This window comes from Heloderma suspectum, chromosome 1 (assembly GCF_057233095.1).
Source record: "Heloderma suspectum isolate Gila_16-S chromosome 1, 16-S_ref, whole genome shotgun sequence".
Lineage (NCBI taxonomy): Eukaryota > Metazoa > Chordata > Lepidosauria > Squamata > Helodermatidae > Heloderma > Heloderma suspectum.
In genome coordinates this window covers 72490365-72508677 of record NC_139458.1, presented here as the reverse complement: position 1 = coordinate 72508677, position 18313 = coordinate 72490365, and the positions used below count along the sequence as shown (strand labels likewise).

Sequence of the window (18313 nt, the reverse complement as noted above, 5' to 3'; positions counted from 1 at the left end):
GTAAAAATAAATTCTATATATTTGGATTTTATTATTATTATTATTATTTAGCTAGTTTCCACAGTTTGGAAGTAACTATTCTCTACATTGTTGAAGCATAGTGCATATATCTGCAATGTGTGCACCACTTTTTTGGTAAAGGACCCATGTTCACTGTTATCTGTGTATGCACACAAGTGCACATGTACATGTGAATGAGTACACATGGCAACAAAGGGAAGACCTTTCTTCATTAAAAAAAACAAACCACGTATCCATTTTATCGCAGTGGTGCTAACTTGCCATGGGTTGCTACTCAAAATGGGGAAAGCGTTCCCTTTTTGCAAGTGTTTCTCTCTGTGAGGTATACAGTACCAATGTGAAGAGGAAATTAGCCCAAAATGTATGTGTAAGGCCACCTTTAGTGAAGCTAGAGTCTAAAACTAATACAGTCTCTGCTAAAATTATTCCATTTGTAGCCTTGGCAAAGACACAAACTACTGAAACACAGGCATTCCAGCTCAGCAAGGTAGATACATATATGCAGATGAAGAAGATGTAAAAGGACATTGTTGTTTCAACGGAGGCTGAGGAAGCATCTGAAGTGGCTAGGGGTGTATACCTCCTTCCTCAGCCACTAGTTGCACACAGCCAAGTGTGGCTAGAGCTGGATTGGGGACATGGCATATGTGGATCGGTGTGGAGCAGTGGCATTGGGCTTGGACACATGAAACCCAGGACAAGCAGTTCCTTGAATGATACTGAATTTGCCGTGTTGTTGTTGTTTATTCGGTCAGTTGCTTCCGAGTCTTCGTGACTTCATGGACCAGCCCACGTCAGAGCTTCCTGCTGGCCGTTGCCACCCCCAGCTCCCCCCAGGTCGAGTCCGTCACCTCCAGAATATCATCCATCCACCTTGCCCTTGGTCGGCCCCTCTTCCTTTTGCCTTCCACTTTCCCTAGCATCAGCATCTTCTCCAGGGTATCTGTAGGTTCCAGCAAATTTGAATAGATCAGAGAGGTGGGCTAAAACCTTTCGAATCCAGTATAAAATTGACAGCACGCAAATCTAGTTCGTGTTAGGAGGTTTTAATCATGCAAATAGCTATGGGATGGGAGAAGGGATTCGTCTGCTGGCAGCTATTGCAATGGCATCCAAAGCAGCCTTCCGATTGTTTCTTCCACTGGAATTCTTTGGGGCAGGAATAGTTTTGGGACTTTCTCCAAGGCCAGCAGTTACAAATTCCCCAAACACAGCCCCCTATGTTTGCCCATCTCTCAGTTTCCCAACAGGACCTCTCCCATTTGATCCAGCAAAGCTATTGAGAAGAAAGGCTGATGTGGATACACAATAATACATAAGTGTGGATCGCTGTATGGAGAAATTTCAAAGGGTAGTTCACAGGATGTACAGCTCCACAGAAGACTTGTTATTCAGCAATATATTGCGGGGGGGGGGGGAATGGGAAGGACAAGTCTAAGGTAGCTCACTGCTACTCAGCTCCAGAGTACCTAACATTGTTTAAAGGGGACCTGAGCAGCAATATGATTGTCCCCCATGTCTCTCAATGCCACTCTCTTCCCAAATACTTCCCCCCAAAACATTTGGCAGTAATGTGTCCTCAGTTTCCCTATGCAGGGGAGTGGTTGCTGCACAAATAACTTAAGTGTGGGCATTACATGATTTAATAAGAACAACGGTTTTGACATGTGTTGGGTTACCATCTCCAGAAGTGCTGAGATCACATTTGGTAATGAATCAGTACCAGGATAGGAACTCTGGAATTTTGTGTGCTAGTAATGTACATAATTCAGTTGGCCACACCATATAAACACAGTGCAAACCTGTTAAAAATAACAATCTAAGCCCTTCTATTTATATGTGAATGAAGCACTCTTTCAAAGTCTTTTTAAAAAATCATCTCGAGGGTGGGGTTGTTTCTGTTTATATTACAGCTATTTCCAAGTTCTGTCACTTTAGAGGCAGCCAGAACCAGGATTCAGCCATTTCCCTCAAGCACAACAACCTGACATTTTTGCTCATCTGACTGCATGAGGCTGAGACCACAAGATGTCTGAGAAGCCAACCACCAGTTGTCAGGAGGTAAATCTAAGAACATAACTATCCAATCAATTGTTATTTTATGTGAATGTCTAGTCATATCACCGCAGGGTCAAATGAAAGGATGAATGTTGGGGTATACTGTGAGTTCATGTGTGTTTGTGTGTGTACAGCAGTTCTAAGTATGCCAGACACTGCTGGGTCATGTGGGAGAGCCCACTACTAAGGGAAGTAGTGGGCTCTCCCACACTGGAGGCATTCAAGATGAGGCTGGACAGCCACCTGTCAGGGATGCTTTGACTTGGATTCCTGCATTGAGCAGGGGGTTGGACTCGATGGTCTTATAGGCCCCTTCCAACCCTACTATTCTATGATTCTATGACCACTTCACTTGAGGGGCTCCACAGTAATGTTAGCATGTGAAGAAGTTAGAAGACGCAGGTAGAGCAATCTCTGGCAGTATTAGGTTGCCGATTGCAATCTGGAGAATACACCTATAAAAGACCACCTCTTCATCTCTCCTTTGAACCTCTCCCCTCACTGCTGAGCAGCAACTGAAAGAGAAGGAGCCCCACAGAGGAGATGATAGAATCAGCTCCTCCTTTTTGGATCCCATGTCTGCACTGACGTCTCCAGCGGCCCCTCGCCCTTGATTGCTGCTCGCTGGTGTGGGGAGGTACGTTGTGTGCCACGTCCCTCCATAGGGAAATGAGGAAATGGAAACCAGGTTTGATTGAAGGAAGCTTGTTTATTCCAGCTATGTGTTTTCTGTTGGGAAATAACTTGGAGCTCTGGTGCTAGAAATTGCAAGCTGAACAATATTAGCAAGTACTATAAGTACAAAAGCCAAGAGCATGTGTGTCTGTGTATGAATTCCCTTTAGTTATATAGGTCCAGTTCCTGCTTGCTCTTCTAACAAAGGGGTTGCCCTACCTGATCTAGTCACAGAAGGGTCAGAGAGGTAGAGGTGGTCAGACATGATGTGCTGCAACACTCAGAAATGCACATATCTAAAACATTTAGCCTGACAACCTACATCAACCTTCCACAATCTGGTGCCCTCCAGATGTTTTGGACTTTTACTGCTATCAGCCCCAGCCAGCATGGTCAGAAATTATGAAAGTTGTAGTCCAAAACAACTGGAGGGCACTAGGCTGGGAAGGCTGGCTGGGGAATGCTGGGAGTGGTAGGACTTTTTTCTGTCCAAACATGCATAGGATTGTGCCTTAAGTGTTCTAATGAAGAGGTATTTAATAAATAGTTTGCTTGTGAAGTTCTTGAGAACAACAGGGGTGGCAGAAAGCCATCACATAGGATTTTGATCAGTGGTGGGCAACCTGCAGCTCTAGGTCACCATACGTCACTCAGCCTAATAATATCATGTGCCCCTTCGCCAAATTTCAAAAGACCTCTGCAAGTAAGTTTGGACTTTTGTTCCTTCACCCGTGGCCCGCTGGGGAGGGAGGAAGAAAGAGAGAAAGGGAGCTGACTGGCTGAGAGACAATAGCTTCAGCTATTGGGCAGTATAGAAATGTAATAAATAAATAAAGACAGAAAAGGGGGTGAAAGAAAGAGAAGGAAAAGGGATGGCCCCACCCACCACTGGCATGGGGAAGTAACTGAATACCCCAAGGGAACGCAGCCCTCAACAGAGAAAAGGTTGCCCAAATCTGCTGTAGTTCCTTGGTCTACAACCGTAACATTGCCTTGGTGCACTGAATTATTCTCACATGAGCCATGGGTTTTTAAAATTTATTGAGCCTGTTTTAATTTATTTAAAGCATTTTTATCCAACTCTTTGATCTTGAAAAGGCTCCCAGAGAAGCTTACACAGGATGAATAAAGACGAGACAGTCCCTGCTCAATTCAATAAACATAGTATAAATTTCATATTACAATGAAGTAATCTAGATTTCATAACAAGTACAAAGCAAAAGCAAAATTATATATTTGTTTTTAAAAAATCTGGACCAACCCAATATGTTTAATTCTAAGAGCAGCCCAGTTCAAAATGATGTCCAGATGGTATTCAAACCCAGTATGAGTGCTAAGACCATAGAGAATGTACATAATCTCTTCCATTGCAACATTCCCAGTTGCTTATTGCAATAGGGACAGCCTCTGGAGCAAGCAACTGGGGAATCAGTCACATTCACACACATCTGAATTGCTACCAGCATGTTGGTGAAAGCCTGCCTGTAAGTATTGTGGCAAGGAACACCCAGAGCTTTGACAGGCACTTCTTTCATGACAGCAGGGAGCATCTCCTTCCCACAGATTCCCACAGGCATCTGGTTGGCCACTGTGTGAGCAGAATGCTGGACTAGATAGGCCTTGGGTCTGATTTGGCATAGCTCTTCTTATGTTCCTTCATGTTGCCCGAGATCCCGACACCAATGGTATTGCCAGAAGTTCCCAACACAATGATATTGGCAAAGAAATCTCACAGCATTCCATTGCATACATTGTCTTTGATACTTCTGCCACTTCAGTGGGAACCATCTTCCCTTCATAACATCAGCCAAGGATGTGGGAGATAAATGCTCAGACCAGTGTGGTCGCTTCTTTTGCTGTGTTTAGTGCATTTCTGAATGTCTGCAGACTCTCCTCTATGGAAGAGCTGATGTTCTTCTTTGTGAAAAGTTCTGATGCTCTCCCAAAGATTAGCACCTCTTGGCTCATGCTGCTTGTGTAGTGAATTGTATTGTGCAATAAATACTAATCTAATAGTAGAACCACACTGAAGATTTGAAGGGTTTCTTTCTTCCACTCAGAGCATTTTTTCTTTAAGAAAGTTACATCTGGCAAATTATATGTTATATATATATTTTCAGCTTCAGTACAGTATATTGATATCACATATAATATGTTATGCATTATAATATACTATGTTACAATGCAGAACCACAAAAGGCAACAAACTGAAATGATGTTAAATTGCTAAGAAAATATTCCCTTGTAGGACTGGCATGCCAAATCGGACTCATGCCAATTATTATTACCACATTTAAGATCAAGAAGGGATGTTCTCACAGGCCAGACAATTGGCTCTGGCTCATACTATAGAGAATTCCAAACTATTTTCTAGCAGATCTACAGAATGCTTTTTCTTTTCTTGAAATCTACCTTGATCAAAATCAGTGTCCCCAAAATGAACTCTTCATAGTATTTTGCCCTTTGCTGTAATTGCAAAACACCTGCTTCTGGAAGCAGAGATACTTACATGATGGCAAGTGACTCTTGCTTGAACAATTTCAGTTTGTTTTATGACCTATGTTTCATATACTACTGTCATAAACTGGCAACACCTTGTTCCGTAAATGGAAGTGAAAACAAGGAAAATAGTGTGCCCATAATCCTTTTAATCCTTCCCTTCCTGTGTCCTTTTTTGCTGCCACCAGTTGGAAATCTTTATTTCTCTGACTGCCACCAAACCTGCTTTAAAACTCTCTGGGACTCAGGTATCTACTTTAAGTAGTGTGTCAGTTGACTGTTAGATGTGGGGTTGGTAACCAGAAAAGACCACAACATTTCAAAAATAAAGTTTAATTTTTTACTGAAGGAAAATGTCAATAGGAAAAAAGTTTTAAAATTTGAATGGACACCCCCCCCACACACAAAAATCCACATGAGCAATAGGGTAATAAAAGCAACCAGGGATAACTGCATCCAACTAGCCAAATCTGCGTCCCCATTTTATCCAGGCCTGTTATCCAAGGAATATCTTACTATCATTGGTCCAGCTCCCTTAATCAGTTCTCTAGTTCCAGCAGCTCTGACCCTTTATTTTCTCTAGGAGTCTGACCTTCTTTCCATCCTTCTCTGCCCCTATGCCTTTTATCTTCTAACATTTTTTTTTTCTCTCCCCAACTCCAGTCAACCAGGATAGTAGTTTTCTGTTAAATTCTGCAAACTAAGTTTCTGTTTCCTGCGTTAAAACCTTTGCCCTCTCTTCCTCTGACCTTCTGTTGAAGTTTGTAATTTCACTTTCTAATGAGAACAACTCTCTGGTCTCTACATTCAAATGAAACTTTTGAACTCTAAACTATTAACTTTTTGGCTGAGTACTTGGATGGGAGACCACCTGGGAATTTGGCTTCCTGCATGGAGCAGGGGGTTGGACTCGATGGTCTTGTAGGCCCCTTCCAACCCTATGATTCTATGATTCTATGAATTGAACAGCACAGACACAAAATTTAACTCCATAATATCCTTAAACCAAACTAAATTAAAAAATGGAGGACAGTTCTGTTCCTTCACACCTACTAGTAAATGCAATAGAAATGAATGAGTACTGAACGAGCATCTGTGCATTTGCTGTCATTCATTCCTCATTTGTTTCTTTCATTTGCATTTTTGCCTAGTAGCAGCTAGGACAGTTTGAAGTTTTCCAAAACTCTGATGGGTCTTCTTTCCAGATGGAACTCTACAAACACAGTGGCAAGGGAGAATGATGTGCAAGTAAAATGAGAAAGATGGGCTAGATCTACGTACACTAGTGCTTTTTATTGGCATTAAAGTGCACTGACAATTGTTGGGGCACATTATGCATTCTGTATAGCATTATTTCCTGCTTTTTATTCCATATTATCCAAAATACCGCAACAGATATTGTTGTGTGTGCTACCAGGTATAATTGTGCAAGAGGGATATATCGTCACCATGATGGGATCGTATTGGTATGACATGAGGTGTAGATCTGGCCCACGAGACAGAATATTCACAGATTCCTCTATGCTTTACCTGTGTGCAAAAAACAGTTCCAACATCCCATTCACATTACAGTTTAAGCTTATAAAATCCATTCTACATTGTGATTTCTTCTACCTGTCAGATTTTACCCCCCCCTTTAGTGTAGATGGGAACTAGACTGTACCTGTGTACCTTTATTAAAATCACCTAGAAAATGGGGAGCTTTACTGAGAACTTCAGATCAATAGAAGATCAAAAGTGAGATCAGCCAATACTATCTCCCTCCCCGCTCCATGCATTGAGGGTTCCCAAATGTCTGAGGACAGTTAAGGCCTAACCTGCTTTTCAACATTAAGCATGAAGGAATTTGCTTCAGTGTTCAGGTTTGGACTGACCCTCAGATATGTCCCAGTCTTGTAATTCCATGTATCTCAGATGATCTGTTCTGTTCCCTTGTGCTGTTGTCATGTTGAGTGTGTAGTTCAATCCAGTCCTGTGACTTCATGTGAAATCATGTCATGTCATGCCTTTGCTTTGCAGATTCAAGCCTTTCCGACCTCTCTGCTCACTGTGAAAATCGTGCAAGCTAGAAATATCACCGTAGGTGACCTATGTGAGTACTATACTGCTTACAGATTTTTTTCAGTGTCTCCCTTCCATTAAAATTAGAAGTAGTGATAACCAGAAAAACAAAAACAGGAAATATTTCAAAAGATGGTAAGAACGGATCTCTAAATTCAGATTTTAATCAGTGTGTGGCAAACCTGAAGCAGTTTGGCAGGTTCAGGAAAGGACCAGAGTCCTACTAATCTATATCCATAAAGACTCTTGGGACCCACCTGGATGGGATACAAATCCACATGTATTTCCCCCAAATATTTTTGTTTTGAACCAAAGAAGCCCCAGGAAGCTGAAAGCTGAAGTGGAGAAATGCGATGAGGGACAAGAGAGGAGGAGAGTGGGGAAAAGGATGCTTAACCTTTCCCCACCTGGCTGTTTTTCTGCCAATAATCCATCTTTGCTTACTATATCTTTGTTCACTGATTGCAAGCTGATCACATGCACACTTCTTTGAAGTCAAGAGAAAAATCTCTTAGATAGATACATACACACATGCAAACACACACACACGCACACACACTTTGCTTCCTTGTCTGGTAGGTGGTTATTATTTAGGTATAATCTTATGTAAGTGAAGGCTGGTCAACATCTAAAATCTACTTATGAATTCTTCAGGCCATCTATGTGAAAAGCAGGACTATAGCAGTAGGGAGAGACCATAGCTCAGTAGTAGAGGACATATTTCTGTGCAGAAGGTCCCAGGTTCAATCCCTGGCATACCCAGTTAGGAAGATCAGGTAGCACGTGATGGAAAAGACCTCTGCCTAAGCTGTGGAGAGCAGCTGCCAGTCAGAGTCGATGCTACTGAGCTAGACGGAACAAAACTCTGACTTGGTGTAAGGCAGTTTCCTATGTTCCACTATGGGAAATATGGGGAATGGTCCTAAGAAGCAGCTATTTATATGTGATCTGCAAATTGCCTGCTGTTGTAATAAGTAGTGTGTGTGTGTGTGTGTGTGTGTGCACATTTCCCCTAAAACATTATTTTGCTATGCATTTTGTTTATTGGAGAGCCCCAATGCAAAATTTGGAGAAGTGCGAACTTCGAAGGATAACTGAGTTTTGGTTCACGGAAATTAGGTAAATTTGCATGAAAATGCAAACTGAACAAATGTTTCCCCTATCCCTAGTGGGAGGGCCTGTATATTGGAGAGAACATAGAGCTGCAGTGTACCATCCTCTGCCACTAGACCCTTGTCTGTGGCAGCCAGGACAGTCATTGTGTGTGTGCGTGTGTGTGCGTGTGCAAGTATCTGTGTGAAGGACAGGTCTTTGCCTTTATCCAAAGATGTCACAAGTCCAGAGGTTTACTTTTCCCCGTAGAAGTGAATGATGACCTTTATGGTAGAACAGTAAATAGAGTCTTTGCCACTGGAGAGAGTAGCACTAATTCCATCTAACCTCTTTATCTGTCAAGTCCCAAGTTTAGTAGATTAACAGTGCAATCCTATGCATGTTTAGACAGAAATGAGTCCTACAACTCCCAGGATGCCCCAGCCAGCATGACTGGCTGGAGAATGCTGAGAGTTGTAAGACTTTTTTCTGTCTAAACATGCATAGGATTGCACCCTAAGAAGATGATCCCTTGAGATTTTTTCCAATGTTGTGATTTTAGTACTTGGTTTAGACTTGCGTTAAGAAAGTTTTCTTCTCTGATGTAGTGAGTGGAGCTGATTGCTATGTAACACTGTGGCTGCCAACAGCTTCAAAGGAGGAAGCAAGGACTCAAACCATCTTGAACTCCAGTGCACCTGTGTGGAATGAAACCTTCTATTTCATGATACAGAGCCAAGTGAAGGTAAGGAAACAGTATCACTAGTCTTCAAGTCTCAGTGAATTCAGAATTTCCAGGACAATTGGGGACGATGGATTCTGGACCAACATTGTTTGTGGAAATGAATACATTACCAACTTTTTATCTACTATACCTTCTTCAAAAAAATCAATGGGTGTCTATTAAGATGAATTCAAGGTTTTAAACTATGCACAGGGTTTGTTTATTTTTGAGAAACTTTCTTATTTTCAGAACATTCTGGAATTGAGGATGTTTGATGAAGACCCACTCACCAAAGATGACCTTCTCTTTACTGTTTTCTTTGATGTTGCCGAACTCAGGCCTGGAGAGACTTTCCATGTAACCTTTATTCTGAATTCGAAGGTACAGAGTAGAACATCTTGCTCACATCTTTGCTTCATATTTCAGTGGAAGAGGATGTGTGTGTGTGTGTGTGTGCTTCACAAATGAGGATTTTACTACAGAAATGTAATAGAGGTGTAGGGAGAAAATTGTGTCATATTATGTATGAAGAGACCCAGGATAACATTTAACTGTATTTTTTCAATTTATATCTAATACGCTATAAAATGAACCCATTCTCTAAGTGTGGATCCTTCGGTAGCCAAAGCTACACCAACCACATTGAAGAGGGAAACATAAACAGGCCTATAGTACAAAAAACGCTTTAGACCCCCCCAAGGACTCAGTGAGAACGGAGCATGCTCACTGGGCATGGAATGAGAACTCACTGTTGGGGTGATGGTGGTGGTGGGGAGGGAGCAAAAGAATGGAGTATCTTTGAAAATGGCTGGCTGACAGGAATTCTGAACAGAAGCACTCAGCAGTGTAGGCCCACTTGTTCTTATTATTTATTTTTAATAATTATAAATGATATTTCTTTACTTTGTTTTTAATGTTTAGCATATTTTATTCTACTTATTCCAGTCATCCTTTTCTTCCTAGAGAAAGGAAGAACTAGATGTGGAATTCAGAGTGAAGGAAAAGTAAGTAGCAATAACAATGTACAGTTCTGATCACCACACCTAAAAAAGGATAATGTAGAGCTGGAAAAAGTGCAGAACAGGGCAACTAAAATGATCAAGGGGCTGGACCATCTCCCGTATGAGGGAAGGTTACAATAGCTGGGATTGTTTAGCTTGGAAAAAAAGGAGGGTAAGGGGAGACATGATAGAGGTCTACAAAATTATGCATGGTGTGGAACAAGTGGATAGGGAGACATTTTTCTCCCTCTCTCATAATTCTAGAGCTCGGGATCATCTCATGAAGCTGATTGGTGGGAGATTCAGAACAGATAAAAGGAAGTACTTCTTCACACTGTGCATAGTTAAACTATGGAATTCACTACCACAAGATGTAGCGATGGCCACCGATTTGGATGGCCTTAAAAGGGGGTTAGACAAATTCCTGGAGAAAAAGGCTATCAATGGCTACTAATCCTGATGGTTATGTACTGTCTCCAGTATCAGAGGCAGTATGCCTATATACAACAGCTGCTGGGGAACATGGGAGGGATCAGGGGTATCGTTAGAGGAGCTGTGCCCTGGATCTTTCGAGCTGTGCCCCGGATCTTTTGAGCTGCCCTAATTGCCATTTTTTTTACATTTTCCCATTGACTTGCATTGGAAAACAAAAACAGCTATACCTTTTTTTAGTTTGTATGGTACATACATGAAATTTGGAGGCTTGGTAGCCCCCTTGGAGCTGATTGAATATGCCAAATTTCAGACAGTTAAGCCTAGTGGCTTTTTTAAAAAAAATGTGTCAAAGCAAAGAGCTATAATTTCTTTGTTCTTCCACATAAGTGTGTGGAATTTGGCAACCTGGCAGCCCCCATGGAGCTAATGGAACCTGCCAAATTTCAGGCAGTTATGTCCAGTGACTTTTGTGCTAGTCACAGGTAAAGTTTGGTATTTTCAAGAAAATGTGTCAAAGCAAAGAGCTATATATGTACATATATATTTTTGTGCTTCCACATATGTGCATGGAATTTGGGAACCTGGCAGCCCCTATGGAGGTGACTGAGCTTGCCAACGTTCAGGCAGGTCTAGTGGCTTTTGTGCTAGCCATAGGTAAAATTTGCTTTTTCCAAGAAAACTTGTCAAAGTAAAGAGCTATAATTTTTTCGTGCTTCCACATAAATTTATGGAATTTGGGGAACTAGCAGACCCTATGGAACTGAAGGAACCTACCAAATTTCAGAAAGTTAGGTCCAGTGGCTTTTGCACTAGCCATGCATGACGTTTCCTTTTCTCAAAGCCTAAAATGAAAAGTAAAAACTGTCAAGTCACCCAAGGGATTAGAGATCCTAATCAGAAGGTGTTTAAGGTGACCATTAGGTGGTATTTATTTATTAATTAAATTTCTTAATCACCCATCTGGTCAGTCACCCAGCCGCTCGGGGTGATGTACAATAATACAACAGTTTAAAACAATAAAATTCCACATTAAAAGGTTGTATTTCTAAAAGTACCCTAACCCACCCCAAAATGCCTGCCTGAACAAATCTATCCCACTATCCCTAATCTCTGGTGTAGGTTTTTTTTGAGATGCAAAAAACCTCTCTCTCCCTTACTTTTCTGCTCTCAAATGCCCACTGTTGTGAGCTTGCCTTCAATGAAATTTTGAAGAGGGAGAAGGAAGGGAAGAAAGAGCTCCATGTGAAATTCTGGTATTTCACATGGCATCTGATTTTACTGCCCCAAACTGGAACCTTTGGCTTCTGTGGAAGTTTAGTAGCTTCAGTACAGAAAAGGATCCAATCAGCCTCCACAAACTTCTTTCTCCTCCTCCATTTTAATTTCTCCTAAATAGCTGTAGGACTCAAATAATCCCAAAGGAAGGGTTAGGACTATGTGGTGTCATGATTGAGAAACTGCTGGGGCTTTCAAATAGGTTCTACAGTTTTAAAAAGCTAGAAAAACCCCTCAGCCACCTCACCTTATAAAGTTCATTTAAGTACGTGCAATTCTTGCAAACCCTGCACAGCCTCCTAAATTCCTCTGAAGTACTACTTCTCTGAAAGGAGCCACTTGGCTTAGGGAAGTCTCTCTACCCCCCACCCCACGCACATTTCCAATCACCATTCTTCTTTTCTTGTTCCCTCCCCTCCCCTCCCCTCCCCTCCCCTCTCTCTCTCTCTCTCTCTCTCTCTCTCCTTTATTCCACCCAGACCATATCTTGGGGAATTCTTAAAGAGAATTCTCTTTGGTGGGCAAGAGAAGTACTGAACTGTATTTGACTTTATACAAACAGACAAAGAGGATTGGCTTTTCTCCCCCTCCTCCTCACTCAAGTCTTTGAGAAAAGTGGGTTCACATGGTCACAGAGAAACAAATCTGGGGCTGTTCTGTTTGTCAGTTGCCATCATCCAGCAATAGGAAGGGCTGCAGCTCAGTGGCAGAGTGCATGCTTGGCAGGCAGAAGGTACCAGGTTTGATCCCCAGCACCTCCAGGTAGGGCTACGAAAGGATCCTGCCTGAAACTCTGGAGAGCTGCTGTGCCTGTGTCAACAGTACTGCGCTAGATGGACCCAGGGTCTGACTCAGTATAAGGCAGCTTCCTGTGTTCCTATGAACAGAAATCTTTAATAAAAAAGAAATAGGAGTTTTTGGTTTATTTTTTTAAGTGGAGGAGAGATATATATATTGCTAATTTATGCAATCCTATCTATGCCTACTCAGAAGCCCCATTATGTTGAATGAGGCTTACCCTCAGGAAAATGTGCATAGGATTCCAGCACAGCTCCCTCCTTTTGCAGGGAGGTTTGCACCTCGATGTTCTGCATGTTTACTCAGAAATAAGTCCTGAGTCGTGAGCATGGCACTGCAAGCTTAATACAGGGCCTACTCAATTCCGTCTAATGAATTGCCTACCCTTTCAGCTCAGTCCTATGCATGTTTTGTCATTTGTGGGTTTGGGTTTTTTTTTGCATGAACTCCAGCTTCAGTGGTAAGGAAAAGGCACTAGTACATGCTCAGAGTTTCTCCATAAATGAGCCATAGTTTTGAAAACAGACTCATTGGCTGAATCCTGATGAAGTATCAGCACAAATGAAGTTATGGGGAGGAAGATACAATGAGAGCTTGTGCATAACAAGGAGGAGGTAGAGAGGAGTTGCACAAAATAAGACATCTATTTTTATGAAGAGTTGCTGAAGGATCGTAGGATGAGGAGGGATGGTTGCATGGAGGGGAATAGAATTGGTAGGGGGAGAATGTAAGTGCTCTGTGGTGAAAGAAAAACATTCTGCACATGCTCAGAGGCATTCTATATTTAAGAACATAAGAAGAGCTGTGCTGCATCAGACCAAGGTCCATCTAGTCCAGCATTCTGTTCATACAGTGGCCAACCAGATGCCTATAGGAAACCCACAAGCAGGACATGAGTGCAATAGCATCTTCCCACCCCTGCTGCTAACATTGGTGAAATGTAAATAAATTCTAGGAATTCTAAATTAGCATGCATGTATACCCTTCAGAAACTTTGCATGTTTCTTGCCTGGGGGACACCACTAATGACCTGTGCATTTTCATACAAATTTACCTAAAAACCATTGGGGAAGTGGTGAATGGAAGGGAAAGCAAATCACTCCCTCCCCTAAATTGGAGAACTCCCCTTCCACATGAACTGCTGCACCTATCCTTCTGAAACTTTGCTGGCTTCTTACTTAGGGACAACTGTAGGCTGTCTGTAATTTTCAGAACAATGGTCCACAAGGAACATAGGGAGGTAAGTATGTCCTCTTTTGGAGACCTCAAAATGCTGCACAAAAGCCCTTGTGGCTAGCATTCTGAAATTTGGCAGACAGGATCTCTTCTGATGGGGCAATGAATCTTGAAATTTTTATCCAATTCTTCCAAGGAATTAAAATGTTATTGGCAGTTCCCTTTAAAATAAAATCAAAATATAAACCCTGTACCTATTTTTTTTCCTGACATTGGGCAGGTGTAATCTCCTTCTAAGGGGCTACTATGCCTGAAATGATCATCCAGTTCTGACCAAGAGAAAAAAGTTACAGTTTTTTTTTTCTAATTTCCCATGGTAGTCAACAGGAAGCATAAAGACTCATTTTTCCAAACCTCGACTTAGGTTTGGTGCTGAGCTGAAGTGGTCCGACTACAAATTGGCCCAAGCAGAAGTGGGATGTTTTCCAAAATGCTGAATCGGGGTCTGAGTTGAAGTGGAGTGGGGTGGTCAGTGCACATTTATGTATGTATGTAATCTATACACACATGCAAGCACACTGCATGCACACACACACATATATATATTAGATGTGCACTTAGACTCATGTGTGTATATATATATATATATGCACAAATTTGTGTTATGGGTTTGTGCCCCGCATCTTTTAAGAACCTAGCAACATCCCTGGCCGGAGGGTGCTGTTGCACTCATGCCCTGCTTGTGGGTTCCTGATCGACAGCTGGTTGGCCACTGTGTGAACAGAATGCTGGACTAGATGGACCCGTGGTCAGATCCAGCAGGGCTCTCCTTATGTTCTTGATAACGGGGAAGTATTATGGTTTTCTTACATATGAAATGCGGAGTAAATCAAAAGATATGGGTTTAAACAGTACACTTATAGATGTCCTTATGACATGTTGTGAATTTCATAAGCAGGGGTCAGCAGGAGCTTTAAGGTAACACTAATTACGTCTCCTGTCACTTTGTTCATTTGGGATGCTGAAAGCTCCTGGGCTATTATGAGAAAAGATATCAACTTTTGCCTGTCCAGGCACGAGTTTAATTGTACACAGTAAATCACGCTATTTATAAAATTGCTTCTTCTCTTAATTACCTTTCACCTATAGTCAACTGCTGTAGGCTTGTATCTCTTTGGGAGAATTCTAAATTCTGTTCATTTTTATGTAGCAATAATTCCAATAGAATGATGATTGTAATTTTTACAAAGAATACATATATCGAGTGCTTATTAAAACGTAATAGTTTTTGCTAAGCAATATTAAACAAAGTGACTGACTACAATGATGAGTATGGTAGAAGTCTGTTCCAGACTTCCTAAGGTCATTGTTAGACAAATGCTTTCTAACAGTCCAGCTGGTCATGACATTAGATTAGTTTACGCAAGTTTATAATCAAAGCAAGTTTGATTATATCCAGCAGAGGGCAGCAATGCACAAAGAACATATTCACTTGTACATACGGATGTATGAAACACTTACCTGGTTCCGTGCCGGGGCATCCGCGCTGGGGGGGGAGGCACTCCGTCCCTCCCCCCAGAATCCTCCCCAGCCGGCTCCACTCTGCGGCAGGTTGTGGAGCCGCTGGCCAGGGCCAGCCGCATCCGGTGTTCCAGCCACAGCTGGGCTGCTGCGGCTGCAAATGATGGCCGTCATAGCGGCCGCCATTTGCATCCTTCCAGGCTGCCACCGTTTGTGTCCCTGCTCTTTGCCATGATAGGCTACATAAATACTTACATAGCCTATCAGGGCAGCCTGGAAGGATGCAAACGGCGGCCGCTACGACGGCCGCCATTTGCGGCTGCAGCAGCCGGCCAAGAGACTAGCCGGAGCCGAAGCTGCCGCCTCCGCATCCACCCCAGGTAAGCTTCGTCCCAGGGGGATTCCGCGGGGTGGCGGGGAGTGGGAGGCCGTTCCGCCACGGGTTTCGGGGGGCTGAATGCCAGTGCATTCAGCCTCACTGAAATCTGTGGTGGAATTCTCCGCCATCCCTACTACATCTTTAACACAACAGCACTAGGTACAATTTGGCTGCAATTAAGCACTTTTAAGTCAGTGGGAAAATCTAGCACATTTATTTATTTATTAAATTTATTAATCGCCCATCTGGCTGGTCACCCAGCCACTCTGGGCGATGTACAACATTAAAAACAGTTTAAAACAATAAAATTCAACATTAAAAACATCACATTTCTAAAATTACCCTAACCCACCCCAAATGCCTGCCTGAACAACCACATTTTTAGTGCATGGCGGAAGCTCATTAAAGAGGGGGCATGGCGGAGTTCCCTAGGGAGGGAGTTCCACATTAAGTCTCTCCTACTGAAATGAAAGGGACTTAAAGCTTCAGTCATAAACACACTGGGGATTAAAGCCTATTGCACACAGTGGGATTTACTTCTGAATAAATATGCATAGACTTGTGTCACAAATTATTATCTTCAACTGTACTGAACCAATAGTTTGTAACTTCCACGTTGGAAGTGAGTGGGGGTGGGAGTGGACTTCCCTTTCTCTCTTGCTTGTGAGTCACAGTACTTCTCCCAATCCTGCTCTGCCAGGTCTGTGTTGACTGAATTTGTAACAAGGTACAGTTAGTTGCTAAAATGGATGTATTGAATGCAATTATCCATTAAAAAAAAGTGCCTTTCCCTCCTCTTTCTAGTTCGGAGCATCTTGAAAACCTCATCACAAATGACATCCTTGTGGTAATATTTATAGTTTTGATTTTTTGTCTCCCTTTGAAAGTGCTTTTTGAGAAATAATAATTTAGCGATGGAAGGAATGAAAAGCAGTGGGGTAGAAGCCTTTGACATAAGAACGTCACAGAACTGTCTTCAGATATCGCTCTTACTGAATGCTTGATCCTTTCAGTAACTTTGAATCTTCATAACTTGTGCTGTTGTTCATTTCTCACAGTCCCGTCCTGTTTCCTGTTTAAATGTTTGTGTGGCCAAGGGGAAGAGTGTAAAATATTTAAAAGGTAAGTGCACACAGAAATTTTTCTCCCAAACGACTATACGGATGTCAGAGAATTCCGCCACAGATCTCGGTGAGGCCGAATGCCAGTGCATTCGGCCCCCCGAAATCCATGGTGGAACGAAGCCCCCCTGCCCCCCACCCCACGAAAGGCACACTAAACAGGACACCTACCTGCTGCTGTTCGCGCTGCTTTGCGAATGGTGTCCGTGTCGGCGGCCGCCATTCGCTTCTTCATTATAGCCGTGATAGGCTACGTAAATACTTATGTAGCCTATCATGGCTAATGCAGGGACACCATTTGCGTCCCTGTGGAAGCTGTGATAGGCTGTGTAAGTATTTATGTAGCCTATCACGGCAAAAAAAAGGGAACGCAAATGGCGGCGGCTACGGCGGCTGCCATTTGCGTTCCCTTTTTTTTTGGTCGTGATAGCCTACGTAAATATTTACGAAGGCTATTATGGCAAAAGAGAGGGGTGCAAATGGTGTAGTGGCCACCTTTTGCACCCATCTCTTTTGCCATAACTGCCAAAAAAAAAAAGGAACGCAAATGGTGGCTGCCGTAGCTGCTGCCATTTGCGTTCGCTGTTTTTTTTTTTGCCATGATAGGCTACGTAAATATTTATGTAGCCTATCATGTCAAAATACAGGGACGCAAATGGCGGTGGCTACAGCAGCCACCATTTGCGTCCCTGCAGGCTGCCCAGCGGCCTCCCCCCCCGCGAATGTCACCCTTCGAAAAGGTAAGTGACTTTCGTACATCCCTAAACAACTAGCACTTTTGTTGAAAGGCAATTCCTTTCTCTTTTCTGAGAATCAAGAAAATGGATATAGGTAAAATCTTACTTTTCTATCTGTTTTGTTTTATTAAGCAACAACTTTATATTCTATTCCATTTTGGATAATAAGATCAAGACTAGTGATGCTGCCGAATCTCATAATTAAGAGATGACTACTGATGCCGAATCTCATAATTAAGAGATGACTAGTGATGCTGCCGAATCTCATAATTAATCTCACTAGCAACAAGACTAGCGATGCTGCCGAATCTCATAATTAGCCAGCTTGTTGGTTGAAACTCATCCATTCATAATGTTTACCTTTGTAGTGATCCTGGATCGCTGTATTACCAATTCGCTGTTACATTTGGAATTATTACAAGCTTCAGAACATGTGCAGTAAAGTAGTAAACAGATTCCTCCCCTAAAGTTCCAGTCAACCTAGACCCCCCCTAGACCCCCCCAGACCTCCCCCAAGCTTACTTGAAGCAGCCTCCTTAGGTGCTTTCCTTGTCGCTGTTGTACTGCCGCTGCTGCAGCTCTGACTCCGAAAGGACGAGGAGGACCCTGTGGCATCTGCCGTCATACTGGCGATTGGTGACGGAGAGTGAATAGCGCGTGACATCATCCTGCAGGCAGGCCACATGGAAACAGCTAATCCGGAGGGGTGGCATAACGTGGTGACCTATGACCTCATAGTT

At 42.6% G+C, this 18313-nt stretch overlaps 1 protein-coding gene and 1 pseudogene across 1 annotated transcript in view; one reads left to right on the top strand and one right to left on the bottom strand.

The window, feature by feature from the left end:
* Window positions 1–3996: 3996 nt before the first annotated feature.
* Window positions 3997–4722, bottom strand: LOC146357393 (hydroxymethylglutaryl-CoA lyase, mitochondrial pseudogene; annotated as a pseudogene).
* Window positions 4723–7245: 2523 nt separating this feature from the next.
* The window catches only part of PLA2G4D (phospholipase A2 group IVD), a 40821-nt gene continuing 29753 nt past the window's right edge, over window positions 7246–18313 (top strand). Inside the window, exons 1-6 of the mRNA XM_084847323.1 lie at window positions 7246–7345; window positions 9015–9151; window positions 9380–9511; window positions 10094–10134; window positions 16520–16562; window positions 16774–16837. Coding sequence (XP_084703449.1) covers window positions 7246–7345; window positions 9015–9151; window positions 9380–9511; window positions 10094–10134; window positions 16520–16562; window positions 16774–16837 — 517 coding nt within the window. The remainder of the gene's footprint in view (window positions 7346–9014; window positions 9152–9379; window positions 9512–10093; window positions 10135–16519; window positions 16563–16773; window positions 16838–18313) is intronic.